The following is a 20,337-nucleotide window of genomic DNA, read 5'->3' on the forward strand; positions in this document are numbered from 1 at the left end:
TCTTTCTCTCTCCTCACCGTTGCAATTGTGTTGTGCCGTTGCTGCTCGAGATAGAGCAATCCTACCATGAGCGTTGGCTCCACTAGTCATGGCCGGAGTGTGGCGCTGCCGCCTCTTGGACAATCAACGTCCTCTGCTTCGGCATTGCCTTCTTGTCTTCGTACACACCTGTAGTGGATTTGTTTCAATCTTTTAGATAATGGATGTTAATGATAGAACTTGCAACTCTCTACTCAAAGTGATGAAGATGGACCTCAGGCGAGGTCCATGGACTGATCAAAAAGACCTCTTACTCATCAATTACATTACTACCCATAGTAACACTAATTCACCTCTTCACCATCACCAACCATAGTTGGTTTATCATCACCTAGGTTTCCTCTTGACTGTTTTTAGAACAGCCTAACAGGGATTGTTTGAAGAGATTCCAGAGCCAAAACCCATAAAAAAGAAATGGGAATTTGAACTAACATATCCTTTTCTTGGAGCTTGGGGCCTTAATTTTAATTTGGAATTGAAATCTTCGTCTCAGATTAACAGATTTTTGGAAAAGAAATGAGATTTAGTTGTAACTTTTTGAGAAAACCCAAATAATTGGTTCATGGATAGATTTCCTTCTTTTTGTTAATGGGTAAGAGCAAGTATCTGTATTTACTGAGTTTTGAGAAATTCTGAATAGAAACAGGTCTGAAGAGAACCGAAAAAAGCTATAGATTGTTGGTGCCGCCGATCATGGCTGGAGTGCGGTGCTACCGCTGCCTGGACGATCAACCTCCTCTGCTTCGGCATCGCCTTCTTCTTGTTCTTTGATGGTGTTTGCTCCCCATCAAGGGTTTGAAATGTCAAAAATTCTTTTCAAAAGAGGGATACTGCAATAAGATTATCAATTGTTGAAAAGTATGCCTAAGAAATATTAAATCTGCACAAAAATGTCTTTATATGTAAAGCATCGTAACAAATCTTACAACTCTTTCATTGTTAAAACAAAAAAATCATGAAGGATCCTTGTGCCAATGTTTTGATGCATGCCGAATTGCTAACCATATCTGAAATTTCTCTTCCGGTGGTTGTTTCAATGCTCATAGATTGAGAACAACAACATTATCAGCAAAGGTGCCCGAAGCTCTCCCTTTTTGTGCAATTACTTATGCTTTAACTGGTATATTTGGCTCATTAAATTATTCAATTCCGCAAATCCATTGAATGATGGAGGTTTTACCACCGCCGATGAAGGGAGGGAGTGGGAGCCGAAGACGAAGATGGAGACAGATGAAAAGAGACTATAGAGCGGTAGTGGTGGGTAGGTTACGTTAGACAACAGTTATTTAACGGTTAAGATTGCTTATGTTCCAATCTAACGGTCTACATTCGCTAGCATTCCTAATACCTTTGTACCCCGCTAGCATTCCTTTCTTTTTCCCAATAAATATTCATCAGAAAAGAGGTAATTGAAACTTGATAAAATCAAACCCAAGAAACATAAAATCTACACGCACTAGAAACCAGAATGTGATATTCTTAACAAAATCGCGAGTAATATTTATAAATTAAGTAAACAAAAGAAAATCACTTAGAAAGAGAAACAATGTCCACAACAATGGCTCTAACAGCCCACAGTAAAGTCATTATCAATTAGTTCAGATATTATTCCTTACGTAGACACAAACCAAGTACTCTATGCACGTACATATACTCACGAGAAAAGCAAAACATTCGATTACAAGTCAACCCAACGTGGAAAAAACATTCTAATACTCTTAAAATAGGAAGATCGTATCCAAGTTAAGGGATTTGACTTGATGTTCTTCTTCTTCTCCTTCTCCATCCCCTAAAATTCTTATCTTTGTTGCTTTGCATATGACTTTGGTATCGAAAAATCTCCCCATTGATCTCGTCTCCAACCTTCTCCTATGTTCATTTTGAGTTTCTTATTTGTAGATCTACTTAAAAGAACGTATGGTAAATCACTAGTAACAAACCTTATGATAAGATCAAAATATGAAATCATTTCCTTAATATATATACGATCAAAATTATTACATCACCCATATGGCAAAACTTGATGACTAGAGATACCTTTCCCTCCCATCTTCTCAAGCTGAAAAAAAAAAAAAATCTTTTGCCTTACAAAATGTAAAAAATTAAGAAAAAAAGAAAAGAAAAAAAAGGCAGAAAAGATTGAGACGAAGTAATCATGTGGCGCACCGTGCACTCGGTTCATATCATGAGCGAAGAGCACTCCGAGTCTCTTCTCTTTCATGAAAAGACAAAACTGGCCCTTTCGGAAAGCACGAACCATGGGTTTCATATGTTTTAATACGTCACAAATAGAGTTATTTTCGTCTTTTGACAAGCTAAAGACATTCCATGCTTGCAGCAGAAAGGATCACTCACTCTCTCTCTCCCTCTCTCTCTCGCTCACAGGCCTCATCTTCTCTCTCTAGAAAAGAAAATTGGAAAAATAAAAAAGGAAGGAGGAGAGTAAAGAAAGAACGAACTGGGAACTGGATTTGAACAATTCAACCTCTGGAGGAAATTCTCTTCTTTCATCTTCTAATAATCTTCGATGAACTTAAAAAATTCCGAGGAAGGTGAAGGAATGTCGATCTGGGTCTAATTTATTCAGAAATTAAAGAGTATCTTCTCCAATAGAGAGAGAGAGACAGAGAGAGAGAGAGAGAGAGAGGGAGAGAGACAGTGAGTGAGAGTGATGGGTGGAGTGACTTCATCCATGGCAGCCAAGTTTGCTTTCTTCCCACCCAACCCTCCTTCTTACAAGATGATTACTGATGAAGTCACTGGTCTCTTAATCCTCAGTCCTTTTCCTCACCGTGAGAACGTCGATGTCCTCAAATTGCCCACTCGTCGCGGCACAGAGATTGTGGCCATCTATGTCCGGCACCCCATGGCGACATCAACTGTTCTCTACTCGCATGGTAACGCCGCTGATCTGGGTCAGATGTACGAGCTCTTTATCGAGTTGAGCATCCACTTACGCGTCAATCTCCTGGGGTAGTACTCTCTCTCTCTCTCTCTCTCTCTGGAATTTTTCTCCATTGTGTTGCGTGTCTTCTTGCTTTCTCTGGGGTTCGATCTTTGAAGCCATGGGTTACTAGAAAAAAGCGAGAGATAGTGAAATAGTGGTGCATTTAGCTATGCCCAATTTGGACTCCTTTAGTTTCTCTTTTCATCTTCAACGATGTCATAGTTATGTGAGTGTTCTCTTGGGATCTTCGGGGATCAGCTGGAGAAAGAAGCTGTTGATTTATCAACAGCCCAGCTTTGTTGGACGTGGTATTTAGAGTAAGCAGTACCAAATTTTTGGTGAATAATTTGTAGCGGACTTGTTCCACATTTTTGGAGTGTTTGATCCTTTAAAGTTGTTTTGAATTTTAGCTGTGAAGTGGTCCTCAACATATCAGGTTTGCAATTTACGGGTACTTTGTATGGTTTAGCACCTTGCCTGATATGTAAATTGTCCCTGCGGGAAGTGAGTACGAATTTAGTTAATTTTTTTTGTACTTCTCTGTCTTATAGCTAATTCAATTGATCTGCAGAAAATAGAGGAGGGGAAAAAGAATCTAGCCCTGGCATTAGAGGGATTGATCCATTATAGGATGTCTTTTTGCTTTTGTAGCTTGCAGGTTCTTGGATCTGGGCTTCATTGCAAAAAGTAGAATTTGCAATGGGGTACCCAAGATATGAAGATAGCTAGTTCTAGATGGCTTGGATTGATAACCTTCTTGCGGTTCTAGAATTTCATTTAATGAAATTTCTTGGAATGGTCTTATTATTTTCTACGTATTAAAGGAAAAAATGGGAGTTTCCTCATACATTTCAATTTCTCCAGGTATGACTATTCTGGGTATGGACAGGCTTCTGGGAAGGTTAGTCAGAGTTTTAATTTTGCCTGATCATAATCTCTGTTCTACAAATTATTTGATGGGAAATAGCTCTATTTAGATCATAATCTCAAGTTTTTCTTGTTTTGTAGCCAAGTGAGCAGAACACTTATGCGGATATTGAAGCTGCCTATAAGTGTATCGAAGAGAATTATGGGGCTAAGCAGGAGGACATCATCCTTTATGGTCAATCTGTTGGAAGTGGCCCCACATTGGATCTAGCGGCTCGCTTGCCCCGATTACGAGCTGTTGTTCTGCATAGTCCTATTCTATCGGGTTTACGGGTTATGTATCCTGTGAAACGCTCATATTGGTTTGACATCTATAAGGTAATTCCTCTTCTCCAGTTAATCTTAGAGTTGCTCTGTTGATCTTTCATGCATGGTTCTTTGTCTTGAACATTGTGTTGTGTTGAATTGTGCAGAACATTGACAAAATTCCATTGGTTAATTGTCCTGTTCTGATTATTCATGTAAGTATTCTTATTCTGGTCTATTGCCTATGATTATTGCGAATCCATATAAAAGAGGCTGTTTCAGGCTATACATATGTTGTTTAAACTTTGAACTAATTTTCAATTTAAACAACATATGAAGTAATTCCAAAGATACTGATCCTCCATCAGCTATAATAAGATTCGATATGATTGAGATGCAATGACTGCGCTATATACTTCATTGGTCCCATTTTGCTTCCCCCTTTGAAAGGGATGTCCAACTTTGCTTGAAGACTGAGTTATGACAGGATCAGATTATGCTCTGATTACCTTCTCTCTCTCTCTCTCTCTCTCTCTCTCTCTCTCTGATATATATATATATATATATATTCATCAACTTTCAAATTGACTGTATTTGAGTCTTCCTATGGGAGACCGTTGCTAGTTCCAGTATATTCTTATTTCATTTTAAGCTTTCAATGAACATTCTAATCACATTTCTTCAGTGCTTTAATAAGGAAATGAGGCTACATAACAATTAGACAGTTGTAATGTTCATGAGATTGTGATTTTTGTTGAAATTAAGAGTTTACCATCTTATGTGGTACTCTAAAAAAAAAATATATATATATATATATATATATTGATACTGCTTTTAGTTAACGTAAAGTGGAATGAAATATAGATACTTTTGGGTTTTGATTTTACTTGTTAGTTATTTTCTCTTTATCCCTTTTGGTGTTTAAACGCATTAGTGGTTTCTGCAGTCTTTGATAAGTATAACCTATAAAGAGATTTACTGGTGTTCTATCACCTAACTTTTTTATTTCTAATTTTCTTATCCCAAAAGATGTCTCTCTATATGGAGATGGTTGTCTATTCTTCTTAAATGTACCAACTTCCGAAGCTCAGTCTCGCACAGTTTCTAATTTTCTTCTTCCAAAATAGCCCCTCTAATTTATATAACAAGTCTGTCACACAAATTTTGGCGGTTTTGACAGAAGCTTTCAAAACCCCTCCAATTTACCTTGGGAAGTGAAAATCACAATAAATCCTACACGAAATCAATTTAAATTGATGACTGGCCCATCAAACACCAATGCTTGATATTTCGAGTTAAATCTGTCTAAACTGGAGAAATATTTCTGTTTCTCGAAGGGGTCGAAATCTAATAAAATTGGCAAAATTGCTGAAATTTTGAACGAGACCTGTTGATATTGGCAAAAATGTTTGTTTCCCTAGTGGTTGAAATCACCCAAATGGGAGAAATTTCAAACACAATCTGCAAACAGTCTTATCTATGTGCAATTTACGTGCCCTTAACTAGTTTATCTATTAATTTTCACATAGTTTCAAATGGAACAAATGGAAGTGTTCATCAAAAATATATTTAATGAGAAGTTTATTTCTAACCTTGCATCTATCGAACCATTATGCTTTATAGTATCATATTGCCGAAACCTTTCTCTGATCTCTGATCAGTCCTCTACGAATTGCGAGCTTTCATTTGGATGAGTCTTAATGAAAGAACTGCTGGCCTGCAAACAGGATGGAAGACCATGTATGAGTAGGGTTTCTGTGAACATTAATTACGTTTTTTCCTAAATGCCTGTATCCTTTATCAGAGAAAAACCATGGGATCTATAAATGTAGCAGAAGATTGGGCAATTGTTCTCATGTTTCCCCATCTTAGGGTTGCCAACTCCTCTTTTTCAAAATTTAAAGTAGAGGAAAAGCCCCAGTTGCTCTTTCGGAACACTGGTTTGTCCTGAGATCCCACTAAGCTGATAACCTGAATCAACATCATATAGGGATAAATTGTTTCTGACAAAATGACCCAGAAGGCATTGTTCTGAGCTTTCATGTTTTTTGAAGTTTTAACAACCTCATTTCACACTTGGATGAGTGTTTCTACCAGATTCTTTGACTCCTTCAATGTCCTCACTAAGTTGAAGAATTCCTTTGCCATCGCTCATCTAAATCTCTCTCTACATGAACAAATATCTCCTTTTAGGCATTCTTTAAAATTTTTGAGATTTTCAAGGTTGTGTTCTACCTCTTGCATTTAATCGTTCCAACCTCACCATCCTCTTGTAGATTATTAGGGAATTATAGTGGAGAAATTGTAGTCATCTTTGATGCTTGATAGTGATGATGACTCCTATGAACTTTTTGACTTGATATTTCAGGTAAACTTAGTCACTGGAGGTTCTTCTTGAATTTGGTAACTTATATACGCATGGCAATTGAATATATATATAGAGTTTAAGACTATGAAAAGTACTTTTATCTATTACCTTGTTTTCTCTTTGTTTGAAATGATGGTTTACTGTGGAATATAAGTTTTGAGTGTGTTGCCATGCATACTGTCTCTTGAAATATTAATCATATTCATGCATACTGGGGCCTTATAATGTTTAGAGTCAAAACACTAACATAAGAAACCAGTATTTTTATAGATTTTATCTCGTTCCCATTTTTTGCGATGGGTCAACATTCAGGTTGAAACTCACACTCTTAAACCTGAGTGACTTTGATTGGCTTCTTGTAATTGGTAGGATTGTGACTATATATATATATATATATTTTTTTTTTTTCTTTCTTTTGATAGGATATGACACTGAAGAAGTCCTATTCTTTGAGAATTGAAATTTTTTTACTCAGATTATCTGCCTTGGCATCAGTGAGGCACAAGGTTTCTAGGTGTAGGAATCAGATAGGGTGTATGAGATCATGCTGATTCCAATCCATCTGATACTTGTCAACTCCTAAGCAGTAGTGGCCAAAGATCAGGACATCAGGCCAGATTGGTGCAGCCCATTCCCATCTCCAAGACCGAGTCTTAAATCCTTGATAAGTTGGTCTTGAGTGCACAAAATCGAAATCTATAATGTATGTGAGAGGGGTCGCAAAAGGCAGTAAGGTGTCATGGTATTTATGGATATTTAATTGACTGTGATGCTTAATGAATTGCTGTGGCCACTATTTTTTCAGTATGGTAACTCAATATTGTATGGGTTATCTCTGAGCTTCTTTTTTTTTTTTTTTTGGAGGGGGTGGGTGTTGGGGGAGAGGTCATTGTGTACTTGTCACAGGGCTGTGTGACAGTTTAACTCTTGAAGTCTAGTGGCTACTCTTCTGCTCCCGTCACGATGAGTAAAACAAATCAACTATGTTGTTTGGTGATCATCATTTCATCAACATATAACAACAGAATAAAGATATCCCTTACAAGATGCAGTGGAAAGTGTCTACTTGAGAGAGATAAGTCTATTGAGTGATTCCTATGCCGAGATAACAAGGACTACCTGAGTTTTAAAACTGAGAGTTCTGAATTTGGGTTGATATAGGTACAGAATCCAGAAATGTGCTCGATTAAAAGAAACAAGGCAAAGGGAATGTTCTCCAAGTTGCATGGACATGGCCTCTCTTGTATGCACATTCCTGCAATTTTTGCTACAGATCTGAAAGTACCCTCACAGCTTGGTAGCTGTGTTCTCTTGTGAATAGCCAGGGCAGTCATATGAGCTTTCCATCATTCCAGTGTGCCAACGAAAAGGAATTTAATTGACTGTTGATGTTAAGCTCAATCAAAAAGTAGTGCTCGTTCTGCTGCCTATCTCATAGATTGCAATTTATGTCTAAAAGTTTATCCGAATAACAATCAATTCATCCAAGTACTATAACAAAATAGGGCATTCATGAGATATCTCACATCTGAGTACCATATTTTTTGCCATCTGACTGCTTTTGGCTTTGAAGAGCATTCTATCCTCATGGCTTGTCAGTACTACAGTAATTATTTCATTTTATGTCTCCGTGGGTACCCTGTCACTCAATTTCTGAATGACTCTTATTAGTATATTTTGGTGTCCTACCAATTATCAAGCTCTGTTACCTTGCATTCAAACCCAATCAGGAACAAAGTCTGATTTGGGTCCATTAGGTACTTGATAAAGTTAGGTGTGAACGAAAATCATGAAATTTGGTGGGTAAATGGAATATATTCTTGTTATTTTGGCACTTCATATAATGTTTCTTTGTTTTTCTGGGAAATGTAAACTTTTAAATAAAGCAAACGGTTCAGTGGATGGCAACCCAGCAAAAGAATCAGCAGATGGATGCACCTTATTCTGCCATGTGGAAGATTGATGTGGCAAATCTGACGACTGGATATCTAAGGAATGGTCTAGATTGGCTAGTGTCAAATTTCAGCATCAAATTCAATCATTTATCCTTTTATGTAATGGCATACCATCCCTTGTATTTCCATGCACCCTTTTGATTTTCCGGATTTTTACAATACTTTGTACCACTTAACCAACTCTAATTATGCTGAGACTTGACATGTGAGTGTCTACCTGTTTTCACAAAATTTCAGCTCCATCTGAGCTGGCTATGGGGAAAAATTGGGCACCCATCCATGGTTGCTATGTCTAGGCTGCCCTTGAGAGAACTGCTCCCATTTAATGTTTATTGTCTTAAAGTAAATGCCATATATTCAGCCAGATGGATCTGGATCCACCTTTATCATACCTGGCCCTGACAAAACACAAAGCCAGCAAAAATAATGGTTATTCTACCTGTGATCCTGCCTAAAATACCTCGAGGTTGACTATAGGTGCTATGTTCAAAACATGGAAACAGGTAGTCTAGGATAACTGAGTACGTGATTGGATCCTTTTACCATGGGATCACTTCTTAAGATGCTTATGTATCTGCATTTGGGTAGTAGAATAATTAACACACCCACAGTAGTCATCATCATAAGCAACATTCTGACTTCTTAACATTCTAGACATTTTACTTTTCTACCCGAGTCTTCTGATAAAAAAAAATCTTTTTAATTTGCCTTTGGAAAAAATGGGAATAGAAAAGAGAGGGGAAAACAAATATTTAGAAGTTCTTTTTTTTGGCTTTCCTTAAGCTTTTGAACATTAAGTTTGCAACATTTAGGGAAGGAGATAATGGAGAAAGAGAAGAGGGCTTCTTTTTTTTTTTTTTGGGGGGGGGAGTGGTGGAAATGTTTTCTTATTTGTCATTGTTTTTCAGTTGGAACTTAAAATGTTTTCTTATTTGTCAGCTGGAACTCTTTGTTTTGTTTGTGCACTGGTGTGGATGGTGCATTTTGTTACACCAAAAATAGGCAAATACCTGCTCCTCTGAACTTCTTCCATATTGTTGTGCAGGGTACCTCTGATGAAGTTGTTGACTGTTCTCATGGTAAACAGCTTTGGGAGCTGTGTAAATACAAGTATGAACCATTATGGCTTAAAGGTGGGAATCATTGTGACTTGGAGCTTTATCCAGAGTATATTAGGCACCTCAAGAAATTCATATCCATGGTTGAGAATTCTCCTTCTGAACGGATTAGTTCAAGGAGAAGCACAGACAGGTTGGAACCGTCCCGACGAAGCACAGACAGGTTTGAACCGTCCCGGCGAAGCACAGACAGGTTTGAACCATCCCGGCGAAGCACTGATTGTTTTGAGCCTCCAAGGAAGAGTGATTGTTTTGAGCCTTCAAGGAAGAGTACTGACCGGAGAGAAAAACCAAGGCAGAGCACTGATAGAACTGAAAAATTGAAAAGCCATGAGTACAAATCAAATAATATTGACAGGCTAGAAAAGTTAAGAACTACTTTTGACCAAATGGAGAGGTCTAGGAGAAGTGTAGACTGCCTTGAGAAGTCTCGTAAGAGTGTTGACCTACAGTTTGAGAGAGCACGGAAGAGTGTTGATCGATTGGATAGAATACGAACTGGGTAAATTTTCTTACACAATGTAAAGTTCATGCATGAGTTATTGTGGAAAAATCATTGGGGCATTTTAATTTATAAGTTTCCGGCTGTGTCGTTTGCTTGTGGAAGTTCCATATTGACTAGCATGAAATGAGAAGTGATTGTTTTTATGTCATTCTTTGTCTTTGATCCTTACTCCATCAGGTCTTATAATTTACAATTTTCCTCACTGAAAGAAAGAAACGTCTAGTGATTATAATTGTCATCAAGAGGAAGGTCAAAGTATAAAATAGCTTAATCATCGTGGATGCCATTGTTCATCAAATTGAAGCATTTTTTTCCTCCTCTAGGTAAGAAGTTCTGAAGACTATTTCAGGAAGGATATATTCCCTACTCACTCTTGCCATAGTTCTACAAATGTAGTTGCTTTCTTCTGTAGAGTTAGGGTATTTGTCATACTATGGCTGGCTAGTAGATCTAAAAGCGACTCTTTCTCCAGAATCTTGCCGTCGCTGCTACACTGCCCACTTTTTGTACTGTGGATGGTCAATGTGTTGTGATCAAACTTGTGCCACCCATCATTTTATCCAGTAACTATTGAACTAGGTTCTTTGATATGCTAATGAAGTCACTTTTGGCCTCATCCACCTCCAATAACAGGATCATTGGATTCTTTAATATCTGAATCTGACCTCCTGAGAGCTGTATCCTTCCTCCAGGGTAGGTTTTGTAACTTCTCTTTAAGAAAATACAGAAAAGTGAATAATTTGTACCTCATGAAACTTTTGAATTATGCTATTACTGCAACTTTCCTTGATTCAGATTCTGTGGCATTTTCTCTCCCCCAGACAATGTTCTCATGGGTATCTAATTGTACTTATGCCCCCCATTTATTCACTTCACAGAATTTTTGGTAGCGTAGAAGTCAGAACTTGTCTTATCAATCCAGTAATAGTGGACTTGCCCAAGCCTTTCTGTGGCATTAAGGCCATTGTTTTCCAACTTAAAAGTTTCAGTCTTCAGATTGAGATTAACTCCTATGGAGCACTTGTTTGGTCTAACTTGATAAGAGTAACACTTTCTTTAGATCTATTTGACCCTTGATCATCTTCTATTTTCTACTTTTCTTTGACTTTGATACATATTGGATCTGTGTAGCAGACTTTATTAAGTTGGGATAAGGTTATGGTCGTCGTTGCATTAAGTGATAACATCGCTACCCTTGATTAAATTCTGTTATTTGAAGGGTGGTAACATATCTAGCATTGTTTTCCCAAGCCGGACGGATCTGTGCAGCTAAAAGCTCTGTAAATCCTTCATTCCAAGCTGTCCAACCCTCGTAAATGATGAACAGAAATGGCTGGTGAGAGTGGGAGGGCTTCTAAGGCCAGTCTTCAATCACAGCAGGAAAGCAGCTCATAATAGTCTCCAATTGAACCGGAAATGATCCTAATCGATTTGAGTAGTCAGATGTGAAGACTTATAGTATATAGGGGTGAGTTCTGGCCGAATCTCAACAAATGATATCAAAGTCATGGAGGAGCAATGAGATGCTAATGATTGACGGCAAACATATGATATAGAAAGTCAAATTGCTTTACTTGAGAACCCACACGACATGGTGTGAACCTCTGCAGCCGTCTTCTTGTGTTTTTCGGTTCAGGAAATTGTACCAACTCCACCCGCCATTATTTTACTATTTCGCCACAGGAGATATCCCAGGAAAGATATTCTTGACCAATTCCATTTGATTTTGTAATGTTCAATCAAGCAACAGAGATTACATCTGCCACCGACCTGAATCAAGTAATCTCATCTTTTGGGTTCAGTTAGGATCCTCTAAATCTTTACTTTCACTACCAGATCGTGCTGGCGACCCGCAGATAAAAAGGGCCAGAGAGTGCATATAATAGGGATAATGGTATTTAAATTACAGCCAGCCAGGGATCCACAAGGAATTCGTACGGATGGTTGATGGTCCGTACCAGATTGGCCGATTTGTATCAATATTGGTATCGGTAGATGTCGACTCTTGATTGATCTGGTATTGGTGAACTGATGCAGATCAAGGGAAAAAAAAAATCTGATTTTTAGAGGATTTTTCTCGAAACAGCCTTTCGACATTCTCCGGGTAAGTTTGCATGATTTTCGTTCCCTAGACCTCGCACCATGCACCATGTAGTCTTTTTTATTAGGGGTAAATCCATCCCATTCGGACCAATATGGGCCAATCAGATTGGTATTAAACGATACCTATACCGTTACTACGAAGGAAAGAGTGTGCGTATTACCAGCAGCGTATACATTATTTATTACTATTATTTTCATAAAAACATTATTTTCCAATTACTGCAAATATAATGTTATAGCTTTTTTAACAACAATATTAGTCATTTTAATTAAAAAAAAAAAAAAAAAAGTAGTGGTCTACTTTATATGTAAGAGAATGTTATTAAAATATGATTGACTACCATCAATTGTAAGTAAGCGAAAATATAGGTTATTAATTTAGAGTTTGAGACCTCAACCTCCACATTAGGATTTCATTGAACAAACCATTCTACTAATTAATTAATGAGAGAGGGTTCCCAAATAAGCAGTGTGATCCCTGCACCAACAAGGGGACCAATGAGAGCATTCATAGAAGATCCAATAGGGTGGGACTTCCAACTTTATTAGAGGTGAGATGATCATTTTGTCTTCTACTATGTCTAGGCATGGGGAATGCTACCATTAAAGCTTCTTTTCCCCTTAATTTATATAATATTAGTATTGGATAAGAGATCACTATCTGATCTCCAATGTGAGGACCAATGAGAGTGTGTGCTAGAGCATCAATATGGATGAGATTCTTGATTTCATAAGTGGTGGAACAATAATATCATGGGCTTTTGTAATTGGGTGAGGAATCATGTGACCAAGTAACATTCTTTTTCCCTAGTTTTTTTATTAGTTCTTAAACTGTTTTGTGACATTTCGATCTGTGCAAGTACGCTTTCAACAAAGTTGTTTTCATATATTCAAAGCTATAAAATTGTGTTAGGTGCTGTTTGGGCTTTAGGTCATTGGGTGGTCATAACGTTTGTTTAAATAAAAATTAATGTTGTGGAGTCCAACCCAAAATCTAAAAGCATTAGGTGGAGAAAACTCCTCAAAAATGTATAGGCATCTAGAACTTGAATAAACTGAAGTGGGACTATAAACTCCCAACAATCCCCTCACAGCGGAGTAAGACATCGTCAAGTTTAATTTTTGAACAAAAAAAATACCACACTATTTTAATCCAAAACTTAAAACATTAGGAGGAGAGAATTTCTTAAGCATAGAAGGCACCAAGGACATGAACAAACGGATGTAGAACTATAACTTTAGGAAGAAGGATCTCTAAGCTGCCGAAACATTGTACATTAGGACCTATGTGTTTCTTTTTCCTCTTCACATAAAATGATCTTACTGCCTTCCAATATATTTTACCATTTTATGGCATCTCATTGTGCTTTCCTCTATGCAGTGTACTCAAAGAACATTCTCCTATAACATTATAACTTGGAACAAAGAGGCCCTTAGAAAGGAGAGTTCTCCTTTAAGTCTAATGTTAAAGTTGTGTTAGAATATAGCCCTAAGTAACTGTTGGAGACAAGATGCATGTATTTAAGGCCAACTATCTTTCTCTATTTCTTTTTATTTATTTATTAGTTGGGTTCCGCCGGGGGGGGGGGGGGTGGAGTGGGGTATTGATCGGACAGGTATCTTATAAGCACTATACTATCTGGGATAAACTATATTGGAATGCCATGTTCCGAGGGATTTCTGTCCCTAGACAAGGGTCAAATTTTAATAATATATTAGCAAGTATCATTTCTATGCTTCCGAATATTGAACAATCTAATCTAATCAACAGATTGCTTTTAAAAAAGAAAAAGAAGAAAAAAAAAAAAGTAGTAAATGATTCCCTATTTCAACCAATCTGATTCTCTTTTGCCCCTTCAATGATTAATATGTGGCATCCCCAAACCTAAAGAATGATATTAAAAATGTTTTCCATGACACCAGTGTACTATCATCCTCTCACATGGGTTTTTTTAAATATTTTTTTCTCCGTTATGTGAGAGATTCCTCTTACACTGGCATCACGAGAAGTTTTTCCCCTTGACTTTATCCCCTCTTGCAATGAACGAGCAGCACCTGGACCACAGATGGGCCTTTTCCTCATGTAATTATGTAACCCATTAATCTTGACTTTTCTATGTAAGCTCCTTTGCCTCCTTCCACCTCACTTTCAAAAATTTAAAACAAAATAACAATTCCAAAAAAAAAAAGTTATAACTACTCGTTTCCCCACAAGAATTACGAGAGCAGATCATCTACTTGTACGAGCAGTTTAAATCATTTACTTGTACGATAAATAAATGCCATGTGTCCAACCTCCTTATGGAGGTAACCTTCCGTTATTTTTATTATTCAAATTTAATATTTTTTTTTATTTTCTCTATTTTTGAGGAATTTGAAATTATTCAATTTTATTAACCTTTATTATCTCCTCTATTTGTGGGGAGTTCAAATCGTGAATACTTATGTTTTTCTGTCTTTTTCTTTCATTAAGATTCTGGACCATCACTTTGTTGATCATGTGTGAGTACATGTATGGCTAAAAACCATTACAAGCATGGGTATAGTAATCGAACTCATCAATTCATCTGGTTCTAATTTAGATAAGGATCTTTATTTTTATTTATTTATTTTATTTATTTTTTTTAAATGTAAAAGATTTGGATCAGCTGGATCGGCTTGAAGTGCTCAAAGTTAAGAGTAGGGGACTATGAGTAAATATAGGTTGAGTATAGGAGAGTGATAGTAAATTCCCCTAATAAATCCCTTCTAATATTTTTTTCCTTCTTGATTTTATTGGATTTGTTCTGCAACTTCAATTTTTTTTTTAAGTTTCTAGATTGAGTGATCTAATTCCTCTTCAAGAAGATTTTGCGTACCTTTAGCTCTAATTCTTCTCTCAAATTTCTTATGCTTCATTGTAGATGATCTTCACCCACAAAGACGGTGATCAACAGTCAAACACACACATGATTCGATACTTTAATTACTAAAACAAGTTTAAAATTGGAGAAAAACGAGAGAGAGAGAGAGAGAGAGAGAGAGAGAGAGAGAGAGAGAGAGAGAGAGGATATTACTCCATTTGAAATTTCTGGAGATAAAATTGAAATATATATATATATATATATATAGGACAAATGAGGGGAGATGTGTTGATGAGTCCGATTACTATAACATTGCTTGTAATGATTTTCAGTCACACATGATTAACAAAGTGATGATTGGGATATATATATATATATATGTATATATAGACGTAAATAAACTCCACACAAATAGATGAGATAAAAAAAAGTTGATGAAATATGAATAATTTCAAATTCCTAAAAAAAAAAAAAAAAAAAAAATATTAAAATAAAAAAATTAACAAAAAATTACTTCCATAAAAAAGTTGGACACATGGCAATTATTTATCGGACGAGCAGTTTGAGTCATCTGCTCCTACGAGCAGATGATCCGCTCTGAAGAACTACCACTACCAAGCCCATGTGGGTCCAATAAAAAAAAGAGTAGTAAGCCGACCCAATACATCATCCCCCTCGTCCTCAACCTTGGACATCCCGAATCTGCCACTCTCTCTCTCTCAATAGAACTGGTCTTTGCTCAGCCCTTGTTACAGGAGAGTAACTACTAACAACTCTCCTGCATCCTATTTTTGCATGGACACGTCGCTCCATTCCCTGTCGTCTCCAACACACCACACTATAAAAACCATGCCTAGACGGCCTCCCCAGCTCTCTCTCTCTCTCTCTCTCTCTCTCTCTCTCTCTCTCTCTCTCTCTCTTTGTGTTAGCCAGTCAAGTTTCAAAGACAAGCTATAGCAACGTCAATGACGGTCCGAACCTGGGAGGCGACCTGCTCGTCAACCTTCCTTCCTTCCACTGCCAATGACGCAGGCGCATCCATCCAATTCCCCCATAAAAAGTTGCAGTTGCTCTCTCCCAATCTCTCCGCGTCCGACATCAGAAGCTCTTCCGAAATCCAGACCAGCCCACCCACCTCCCAAGAAAACAGTTTCAGCAGTCCTCGATCCAATTTCTCCATCCAATCACTACCCTCCGTCCCTTCCCTCCAATCAATCTGTTCAGAAACAACCCATAATAACGTCTCCGTCTCTTACCTCTGTGTCTCCATTCTTAAGCCCCAAACCCACCGACCCATCAGTTGCCTCGCCGTCTACGGCGATCTCCTCTACGCTGCCTCCGGCGACGAAATCAACGTCTACACCCTAACAAATTATCAACATATTGACACATTCAACGGCAAAGATCCCTCTTCCGGCTCCGTCAAGTCCGTTACCTTTGGGGAGGGAAAGGTCTTCACGGCTCACCTAGATTGCAAGATCCGTGTCTGGTTGACAACGCCGGAGAAACATCACCGCCTGGTGGCGACGCTTCCGACCGTCAAGGACAGGTTACGCCGTCTCGTTATACCTAAGAATTATGTCCGGGTCAGGCGTCACAAGAAACGGCTCTGGATTGAACACTTTGACGCCGTCTCCGGCCTCTCGATGACAGACGGTTTATTATACTCCGTTTCCTGGGATAAGAGTTTGAAGATCTGGCGGACATCGAACCTACGGTGTTTGGAGTCCGTTAAAGCTCATGACGACGCCGTTAACGCCATCGCCGTTTCAGATGACGGAACCGTTTACACGGCGTCAGCTGATAGACGGATCAGGGTGTGGGGCCGGGCGGGGGAGACGAAGAGGCACGAGTTGATTGCGACGTTGGATAAACATCAGTCCGCGGTGAACGCTTTGGTTCTGAGCAGTGATGGGTCCACACTGTTCTCGGGAGCTGGTGACCGTTCGATCTTGGTGTGGGAGAGGGAAGATAGTGTAAACCATATGGGCGTCATTGGAGCATTGAGAGGGCATAAGGGTGCAATACTGTGCTTGATCAATGTATCGGATGTTCTGGTGAGTGGGTCAGAGGATCGGACGGTTAGGATATGGAGACGAGGAGTGGATCAAGGGTACATTTGCTTGGTGGAATTGAAAGGACATGAGAGGCCGGTGAAATCGTTGGTAGCCGTTATGGAAGGGATTGGAACGGTATCTCCTCCTCCGTCTGTGACGACGATTTCAGTTTGTAGTGGAAGTCTCGACGGAGAAATAAGGGTATGGGAGGTCACAGTTCCAAACGTCAAGGCTACCTCGTCGTCCTTCACTTCGGAGTCCGATCTAACCGACGCAGTTCTTGATTCTTAAAATGGAAAAAGGTCACGCATCCTCCTTCCCACCCCCCCCCCAAAAAAAAAAATTGGTTTTCATGATCTACTATGGGGAGAATCTCTTCACCCATCATAATATGATCTTATGATTGGATTTTACATAGTGAATTCTATCACTATGCACCCATCCTCAAAGAAAAGAAGAAAAAAATAAAAAGAAAAATTCTTGACTGTCCCTTATTAGAAATGATCACAATTACCTATTATAGTCCAATCCAAGGGTGAAAAATATAGTGGCCTACCAAGTTCTCTCAACATCTCACTATGGATGAGGAAAAACTTGTCCCAAGTAAATTGTTTTTTTTTTTTTTCTTCATCTTCTTTTGAGAAGATTATTGTGTTTAGGAATTTGGGTTAGGGTTTTGGAATGTTGATGATTATTGGGCATTCCATGATTTTATATTTATTTATATGTATTATATGTTTTTTTTTTGAAAATAATGTACATATTTTACATATTAAACATTATCGATTATTAATAGTACATAGCTTCTCATAAATTCTCTCTCCTCCTAGAAATTCTGATTTGATCTAATCCCTCACCAAAAAAGGGTTCCCCTTTATATTTATTGTAGAATACCCCTCTTATGTGCCCATTGACTTCTTGGTGTAAGAGAGTTCAATACATGCAGACCGAGTATAAATCCCTCCCTATATTTTATTGAAAGTAAGCTTTAATTAGTGTGGCTGGCTGTGCAAGGAATTTAGTAAAATGAGAATTAAAATTTAATTAATTAAATAAGTAATTAACAAAAAAAAAGATGGAGTATACTTGTCAAAGTGTATTTGGACAAAAGCAACTATCAGCTATCCTAACGCCTTGGAAGATTGTCAAACATGACTACATTAGGGAAAAAAGATTGCTAAGTTACTCTTATACATATTCCTTTATACATTTCTCTTATAATATGTAGCGGGGGCCCACACTAACACACACACTCTCTCTCTTATTCTGACCATTGTGGGTCTCATGTGGACCTCATCCATCTATGCCATAGATAATAAATTAAGGAGGACCAAACAAGAACCAGAACTAGGACCACGACCACGACCATGACCATGACCACAAACAGGACCACGACCACAAACTTGGAAGTTGATATAATTACGATATGTATATATAAATAAATAAATATATATATATATATATTGGATTGATATTGTTGTTTTGTTGATCTTGCTGAGTTGCTGTTACGTTTTTTGTTTTAGTTTATTGGATGTGGGTCTCCTTGATCTCTCAGGTTTATCTCTTGTGAAGTATAAAATGGAGAAGGGAGATGGTGGTGTACGTAATTACTGATGTATATATTTATAAGAAGTCATACGTATAAGGACCAGGCCATGCATGCAGCGCAGGGAAAGGCACAAATTAATACAGCCAAGCTATATCAACATTTATATATATAGTACATTCAATGCTGGAAAAAGGCTTAAATAAAGCAATCAACATGTTTAAGATAATAAAATCCATTGTGGAGGGGGAACCACCTCATTTTCTCTGATGCTTATTCCCTCTCCCTTTGTGATAGGGATGAACTGTTTTGGATTTTCAGCAGAAGCTAGTGTTTGTGGTTTTGGATCCCCTCTCCAGCTCGGATAGGTGCTAGAGAGGGACCAGCGAGGAGAGAAAATAGGAAAGAGAAATCACGAGAGAGAGAGAACCCTCATTGGTCCCTTTCCACCACCCCGATTAGAGAGGATCCTAATCTAGTGTTTGTGAACTGTTTACATCAGACACTTACAGTTAGAGCTTCAATCTTTCTTTCTTCCTAGGTCCATGTTAGGGGTCTATATTCTACCCAAATAAATAAATAAAGTAAAAAAAAAAAAAATTTGTTAGGGATCTGTTAATGTTGTTATCACTATGTTTTGCGGTAGGTCTTGAGATACCTTTTTATAAAAAAAATTTGGCTGTTGCCCGGGTGGCACCATAGCAATGAAGTAGTTATAAGTGCCTGCAACCTTGTTGGTAGCCAATGAAATAGAATAATTCACCTTCTCCCTTGAGTTCACAAATACCCTCCTAGGTCTTAGTATTTTCAATAATACTTTTCTAAATTCCATTTCATTGGTTATCAGCAAAGGTTGCAGCTACTTGACTGCAACCTGGACAGTAGCCAAATTTTGTCCTCTATGAAAAAAATTAAAAGCCAATTGTTGCATAAAATGATTCTCTTTTCTTCTTTAAGCTCACATATTGAAAGAAATCACTTCCCAGAAATGTATTAAATTTGATTATAAGGTTTTGGGAATTAAATGCCAACAAGTTAACAGGTAAAGTGGTTAATAAAACAAAATCCATGGCCAAGAGAATGCATATTCAGGTCATGGGTGAGATCATTTCCACCATTTTTTTATCCCCAAGACCCAGGAGCTCCACTTATACTTCCTCCATTAAACTAAACCAATACCCCTCCTCATTTCAAAATCAACAATGACCATTGTCCGCATCTCTCTAAATATTCTTTTTCAATTTTTTTTTTCCATGACATAAGAGTTTGAAATGGGTTTTAAAAATCACTCACTTCCCCTTCCATTGCATGTAATTGATTGAGGTATCTTAATTAAATAGATTATTTTTTCACTGTTACATGTGACAATGAAGCTAAACAGATTAAAAGAACCTAATTTTTCTCTCTTAATATAAACTAAAAGATTCCAGTTTTCTCCATAAACTGCCATCTTGGGACTCTGATATCCTTTGATTGATTCGTTTCAGACTTCTTGAACCTTAATTAACCAATTACACATGTTTGTCATCGTTATTAATGATCATGTTCATATGATTAATTAAAAGTAGATAACTTTACATTGATCCTTTTGTCTTAATACTGATTAATATATGTAGCCTTACTTGGTTTCTTCGCTTTGCTTGTTTAATTAATTACATTGCAATTAGTTTCTTGTTTTTATTT

The 20,337-nt window shown here is 37.7% G+C and overlaps 2 protein-coding genes across 3 annotated transcripts; both read left to right on the forward strand.

The window, feature by feature from the left end:
- Positions 1-2,401: 2,401 nt before the first annotated feature.
- Positions 2,402-10,253, forward strand: LOC122079948 (alpha/beta hydrolase domain-containing protein 17B-like). Of its 2 annotated transcripts, XM_042646751.1 has the most exons (5): positions 2,403-3,012; positions 3,851-3,887; positions 3,995-4,231; positions 4,327-4,374; positions 9,528-10,253. In XM_042646751.1, exons 1-5 carry the CDS (start codon positions 2,711-2,713, stop codon positions 10,104-10,106), a joined length of 1,203 nt encoding a protein of 400 aa, XP_042502685.1. In that variant the 5' UTR covers positions 2,403-2,710; the 3' UTR covers positions 10,107-10,253. The 2 variants fall into 2 exon arrangements, with proteins under 2 accessions (XP_042502686.1, XP_042502685.1); XM_042646752.1 differs by lacking the exon at positions 4,327-4,374 and having other exon boundaries at positions 2,402-3,012.
- A 5,361-nt stretch (positions 10,254-15,614) lies between these two features.
- LOC122080272 (protein JINGUBANG) lies at positions 15,615-17,445 on the forward strand. The gene has a single exon (XM_042647220.1). It carries the CDS (start codon positions 16,017-16,019, stop codon positions 17,397-17,399), a length of 1,383 nt encoding a protein of 460 aa, XP_042503154.1. The 5' UTR covers positions 15,615-16,016; the 3' UTR covers positions 17,400-17,445.
- Positions 17,446-20,337: the final 2,892 nt, after the last annotated feature.

This window comes from Macadamia integrifolia, chromosome 5 (genome assembly GCF_013358625.1).
Source record: "Macadamia integrifolia cultivar HAES 741 chromosome 5, SCU_Mint_v3, whole genome shotgun sequence".
Classification (NCBI taxonomy): Eukaryota; Viridiplantae; Streptophyta; class Magnoliopsida; order Proteales; family Proteaceae; genus Macadamia; species Macadamia integrifolia.

Bases quoted from the DNA above. Each gene is read 5' to 3' on its own strand.
- LOC122079948 (XM_042646751.1), top strand. From the start codon at position 2,711: ATGGGTGGAGTGACTTCATCCATGGCAGCCAAGTTTGCTTTCTTCCCA. The intron at 3,013-3,850 runs GTAGTACTCTCT...CAATTTCTCCAG, and splicing joins TTACGCGTCAATCTCCTGGG to GTATGACTATTCTGGGTATG. The intron at 3,888-3,994 runs GTTAGTCAGAGT...CTTGTTTTGTAG, and splicing joins ATGGACAGGCTTCTGGGAAG to CCAAGTGAGCAGAACACTTA.
- LOC122080272 (XM_042647220.1), top strand. From the start codon at position 16,017: ATGACGGTCCGAACCTGGGAGGCGACCTGCTCGTCAACCTTCCTTCCT.